Source organism: Chelon labrosus (assembly GCF_963514085.1).
Source record: "Chelon labrosus genome assembly, chromosome: 15".
In the NCBI taxonomy this organism is placed as follows: domain Eukaryota; kingdom Metazoa; phylum Chordata; class Actinopteri; order Mugiliformes; family Mugilidae; genus Chelon; species Chelon labrosus.
In genome coordinates, this window is record NC_140348.1 from 4,728,357 (window position 1) to 4,734,997 (window position 6,641).

Consider the following 6,641-nt stretch of genomic DNA (forward strand, 5'->3'; position numbering starts at 1 on the left):
GGCAGGCAGAACATATAGACCAGCCAGACATTGGCTAAAGTCTTTGTGGTGTGTTCAAGTGCAACAATACATAGTAAGCTTTCATTGCCACTAGTTCTTTGATGTCATTTGGTGTGTCTGTAACTAAACATGACACATATTTTATTTTTCTTTTGGCTTCTTTTCTCTCTCAGAAGTGGATCCTTGTCTCACAGCCCCGACCAGAGAACTCGGGCAGCCCCTTGGTCAGCTCCTCGCCGGACTCCACCCATACCAAGAGGAAGGCTAAACCCAATTGGAGGATCCAAGTATTCAGGCCCCGCCTACCAGCACCTTCAGGAAGTAGATTCATCTGAGAAGGATGCAGAAGCACAAAAAGGGTGAGAATTTACTGAGGGAAGGAAGGAACTGATTACTTATAATTTAAATTTAAAGTATTTCCGAAATAAACCAAATTTGGTCTTAGAAAGTATATATCTAATGTATTTAAATACTGTATTGACATGGATTTACTTATTGTATTTATATATAAAGGATGTTTTAGGTGCAAGTGCAGCTTTAAGATCAAGGGTATTAGGAGGATTTATCTGTCTCTGGTGTTCTTCCTCTGCTGTATCCTCCAAGTGCTGAGTCATTTCAATGGAAACATCTAACTGAAAAATACAAGCCTGCCACAGACAAAGCTTTTGGATTTAATTTCAAGAGTCAATATTTCGAAGCCAATTCAGTGATATATATTTTTAAGCCCTTCTCTGCACTTCTTTTTTTAACCTCCCTTACTTCCCCTCATCCCTCTGTTTTCCCAATCTGCTGTGCAAAGATAAAAACAAGGTCATGTTATGTTGTGGTCTGCGGTACACTAGTATAAGTTCAAAGTAAAAGGTGTGCTGGGTGCTCGAGCTTTTAAGGACAAGATGCAAGATTCTCTCATTTTTGACTTCTTGTCATTCCTGCACTAAATTCTGACTCTCTGTGTTTTAATGTGATGGCTGAGCAGGAGGACCAATAATTAAATCATACTGTTCAAATTCAACTCAGTAGGGTTTACACTCTTTAGACAAAGCCGCATGTGCTTAGCAACCAGAGCAGATGAAGATGATCAGTGCAAATGATTAGCGGCAAGGGTATTCAGTGTGAAAGGAGATGTGCTTTGACCCATTTTATGGTGGATCATGAGTCATTGCTTTACCCACCTGGACTGGCAAGCTTCACTTCAGGCTTTCAGGTCCCAGCGGGCCCAGCTCAGGATTAAGCTCCACATGACCTAAATGCACAGTAGAGAAAGAGAACGAGGAGATGGACACACATCTCAGGGTATGTACCTTCAGTGTTGTGTGTGTGGGGTGAACTCCCCTGCCCCCGAATCTTTATTTAAGCGGGCTCATTTGCCTGAATGTTATACTTTGCCCAAAGAGTGAGTCATGAGATGCGTACTGTTTTCAGGTGGCCCTCTGAAGTGGCCTTAGGGTCAGCATCGGTGTTCTCTGCACAGCCTGCATAAGACCATCACCTATACTGTAAAAAATCATGATGGAATTAAGTGGAATTCATTAAATGAATGCAAATGAAGCTGTAGAGTTGAGTCAGATTATTTAAAGAAACATAACTAAAATTTAAGTAGCCTTCAAATAAAAGAAAATGAATGTTCATTTGTCAGATAATTTTACATTTTCAAAACTCATAAGATGGCTTTAAACTAATTCCTCACCTTCAGTTTAGTCGTTTTAAGGAAGCAGGAGACTTGTGTTTCTTAGATGAACAGCGGCCGGTTAGAAGGGATTCTACTCAGCCCAGTTCTTCCTACATGCTGTGACCAGCTCAGTGTCCTTAGTTCTACTCTGTTCAGCCCAGATGACCCTCTGATAGATTTCAGCGTCCTCCAGTTGGACCAAATTTTCATTCATTTAGCCCAAGTATCCTCTGGTCAATGCAGGCTTCTTCCATGTGATCCAAGTCTCCTCTGCTTAATCAAAGTGTCCTCGTATCTTTCAAAAGGCCCCACTGCTTGACTCATGTCTTCTGACTGCCCCAAGCGTTGGCTTAAATTATACTCTGGTCATACGATCACAACAAGTGTCCTCTTGTCAGCCAGAATGTCACTCAGTTGTTCTCTGGTTTTGCCCGAATGTCTTCTGGTTTCTGTACGTGTCCATGGCCGTCCAAATTGGACTCTTTATTCCCTGTCCATAGATCATCTGTGCACTCCGCTGTACGGTCATATAACAAACACACTCGTGCACAGATGCTACATTAATATCACACACAGTTTTCGACGAACAGCTGAACAGGTCACCCCCCCCTCGCCGAAAAAATAATAATAATACTGCTGGCTCGCTTACTCACGCACACACTTCAATCAGTCACACATATTCAGAGCACACACTCGCACTGACTGAGTCACTGACCTGCACACACTCCATCACTCACTACTCATTCGCTCTCTAAAGTAAGATTTCGCACTGCAGCAGATGGACAGACAGACGACAGCATCCCTTTCCCACAGAATTGTAGCCCACGTTGCCATGGAGACATTTGACCATGACTGCACAGAGACTGAGGGAGAGACATAGAAACAGAGAGACCGGCAGTTTGAATCCGTTATGACACAAATGGAAAGAGTTCAAGAAAATAGTAGCGTAACAAAAAAAAGAAGAAGAAGAAGCAGTGGGGAAGTAAAAGGACGTGATAGAGGAGTGTGCAGATATCATATGACAGTTAGAAAATGCGTTAAAGAAAGGTTGCCTGTTTGAAAAGCCTAGTGTTATCTCAACAAAATGGCTGACAGGGAGACAGAATGTCCTGTGTTGTTACTACTATTTTCAGATAAAGCTGTCTCCAAAATGGCTGACAGGGAAGCTATGTGCATGTTTGTTCTTTCAGACAGTGCTTGCAATATTTTGCAAGCACTGTCTGAAAGACCCCCCCCCCCCTTTCTATGTTCATTTTACAGTTTATGAAATACAGAGCTTTCAGTTAGACAAACACTTCCATGTAAACACTGTATGCGTCCATGTGTAGGCGTTTACACCCACGTGCATGCACAAACGTTACATGTGTTGCTTCTCTCGTACATGTGTCAGTGTTACAAGGTCACTGCTTCACATCACATGGGGATTTTACTGGAACATATCAGCAAACAGATGGGATATATTAGGAAATTATCTTTAGGCTAATGGATTAATGAAAATGATTGTTAACACTTGTACGTGTAATGAGCTCCCGTAAAAGATAAAAGGCCGGTCACTTATCTCACCTCACTTGCACACAATCTCTCTGTAATACCCCTCTAGCTGCTCCCACATCGCTCCAGGGTCTATATTTGAACTGTGCTTCATAGATTTTTGCAATCTGATTGTGTTTCAGCACATCAAAAGAGAGATTTGTCTGTGAATGTTATCTTGGGAATTAGCACCCTCGCATCATCCTCTCTTATCGCTTGCAGGATCCTCTCTGTGGGCCCACTAAATCTCTGCTGTGGTTTTCGGAGACGTTTTCATGTCTCGGAAAAAAAAAACACTGCGGAGATATAACAGGGATGTGATTTCCTTTGAGTCTGAAAAAGCACCTTCTCCGCCCACCCCTATTTTTGCACGCCTTGATGGAGGGCAGAAGTGTGTGTGCGTGTGTGTGTGTGTGTGTGTGTATTACAAGGAAAAGGGTCTCCAAGTTGAATTTTGACATGGCAGTAAAACCTAGCCTTCTCAGAGGATTATGAATTATTGCACAAAGATAATGAGGCTCTGCACCAGATTACAGCTGGATTTAGACACAACGATAACTCTGAAAGGAACGGTCAGTCTTAGAAAGAGGCAGAGAGAGATTACGTCTGGGCTCAGCAAAGCCAGATTGAGACCCAGATATGGAACAGAGACTTGGTGTACAGGACCCGAGTGCACAGACCCAAGTACTTCATATATTTATATATATCCTTGCTAAAGTCATCACAAAATAAAAGATCCTGTAATCATGGTGCACTGCAGCTGTGTTACAAGACGAGACAGGAGTAATGGTTAAAGACGCATTTAATGCATTTAGATGAGCTGATGTAACCAAGTTACTGCCAAGACACCTGGCGTATGAAATGGGGATGAAGGGCTGGAGCAGTCTGTTTCTTGAATTTGATATCTTATGTAACCCCACAGTCTAGGAGATACTGGACAGTTCTACATTCAGTCACAAAGCAGGAAGTAGCACACGTTTGTGAGGGGGAAAGTAAGCGCTTGGGGAGGTTTGTCTCCAGACTTGTAATTACCGTCACAATGTTATTATTTAATCCTATTATATGATCTGAATCGATCATCTTTATTTTTGCCATAAGTGTTTAGTTGCCTGATTTCATGTGTAGTTTCTCTCTCAGCTATCTAATCCAGACATAATTATAACCATACAAAAGAGATGCTATCACTAGCAATAGGAAAAACAACGCAAGCACAACATATTGTTTGAAACGTGCAAAATTGTTCCGGTTCGTTATGAGACCACGGCGGAGCAAATTAGACCCTGGCGGGCTGCTGTAGTATTACCACTGTATGGGAAACACTGTATACGTATATATGTTATACGGTCTATGTAATCTAAACATAAGGAATGATATATTCAGACTGTCTAAACACACAGTAAAGCAAAAACAGATCAAATAAAGCTATCCTGATATTCCCTCTGCAAGTGAAAGCTTTTTGCTACCCCACCTGTCTCAGTGCATATTTTAGTCTAAATGCTCTGACAATTAATACATAATTCAGTGAAGTTTTCCACTTCCTAAGTACCTGGGTAACCTGGTTTCATGTGTACATACTGTAAACATGCAGTCACTGAATGTGGATGAGCATCAGACACAAAATACATAAAGGCATTCTTTTAGTTCAGCTCTAACACACAGGGACAGGATGACTACATGGGCATGAGGATGTACTCACTGTTTTTTATGGATAGTTGGTCTGGAGCCTTTCTGTTGAGAACTGATTATGCTCTACAAGATATTTACCGGTGAAATAACCTTAAAGGATGAACAATTAACAGTGATACAGTAATACCGTAACTGCTTAAGGTCACATACTTCATTGCTGCTTTGGTTGTAGGACTATCCAGATGCATGCAGAGGTTATTTCTTTCTCTGTATCAGCTGAAACACGCCCCATAATGAAATCCCAATGATGTATTACCAGACTCATATACTGATATGAATGGAGTCTGGCTCCACCAGGGAAGGTAGGCCCTACAGTATCTACAATAACTCAAAAATAGGGAGGAATAAATATCTAAGGAGCGAGGAGGAAGAAGTACAGTGAGACAGGTTGTCAGAAAACAACAATCCTCACCAAATACATAAGTCATTAAAATCAATAATGTAAGAGATGAACTCTCTGTTACCTCCTCACTTACATAAAGGAGTGGAGGTTGTAGGAGGTTGTGTGTGTGTGTGTGTGGGCGGCGTGGACGCATATAAAGAGATGAAGGAAGGATGTCAAGCTCATCTTCTTCCCCCTCCACATCCTCGGTTAGCCTGTGAGATGGCAGAGGGCGGAGAGCTGTGCTTCTGTGTAGTCTGTCAGCGTCTCAGTGTGGGAGTCTGAAAAGGCGATCGAGCTCAAATCACAACAGCCACCTAGACACAATGACTTCTCCTCCAAGTGAAGTGGTGAAGTTTTTCTCCAGTTGAATAACCTTTCCTCCCTTTCTTTATTTCTTTCTTTTTGTCTCTGTCTCGTCGGTCTTCGTTCCTTGTTTCCTGTCCTCTCTAGTTTCCAAATGCAGGGAGAGAACCAACGCGATGACTCCAGAGGAGATGCCTTTCTACATATGCAAACTCCTGTTACCACGGAGACGCAGTCGCCATCGCCTTGGAGTGGCCGCTTGGAAGTTCGTTCACACCTGTGCTTTCCGTCTGAGCACAATAATCCCAATCAAATCACCCGGAGCCTGAGGAGACCCGGACGCCATCACAGTCGCTCCCCGCCACCCCCATTTCGCTCCTGCTCTATCCCCATCATTCCATCCGTGCAGTGTCACCATGACAACGAGGTGTCTTGTATGCAAACCGGCGTCATCCCAGCAACCACAGTGATGTCAGTCACCTGCGGAGCCACGCCCTGCAACAAAGAGAGGAGAGAGAAGGTGGCACACGCCACGTTGTTTTCCTCTTCCTGCTCGTCCGCCATTGGCCAGCAGCAAGATGAGGTGGCGCTGCTGCTGGAGGAGGCACAGGAGCAGCTCAGGGCATTGGCTCACAGGAAGCAGGAAGAAGGGGGGGTCATTAGCAGTGGATCAACGGTTGCGCCAGTGGAGGCCAGAGAAACTGTTTGCTTCCTAAACCTTTATGGAGGAAGTGCTGGTGTGCTGAGCTGTAACGGACCCACGCAGACCCAGCTACTCAGCCCCAGCCTATCACACAGAGACCTGGGCCAGACTGGCCAATGAAAGGACAAGATTTAGGACATTCTGTTTGACTGTGTTTGACAGACTCTGGTGTTCTGCATCTGGAAAAAAAAAAAGAAAAATGTAATATCATGGAAAATCTGAAATTGTGCTGATGATATGCATACTGTATGGATCCAAGCATACAAACACTTCTTGAGTGGCCGCCTTTACACCGACCTGACAGTATGGAAAAAGAGAAAAAAATATTTACATGCATTTATTTACAAAACAAGAAAACACTTCTA

At 43.2% G+C, this 6,641-nt stretch overlaps 1 protein-coding gene across 1 annotated transcript in view; it reads left to right on the top strand.

Moving 5' to 3' along the window:
- nrg3a (neuregulin 3a) overlaps positions 1 to 6,396 on the top strand; it is a gene marked incomplete at both ends in the record, with an annotated part of 320,736 nt that extends 314,340 nt beyond the window's left edge. Inside the window, 2 exons of the mRNA XM_084561855.1 lie at positions 174 to 359; positions 5,721 to 6,396. Coding sequence (XP_084417981.1) covers positions 174 to 359; positions 5,721 to 6,396 — 862 coding nt within the window. The remainder of the gene's footprint in view (positions 1 to 173; positions 360 to 5,720) is intronic.
- Positions 6,397 to 6,641: the final 245 nt, after the last annotated feature.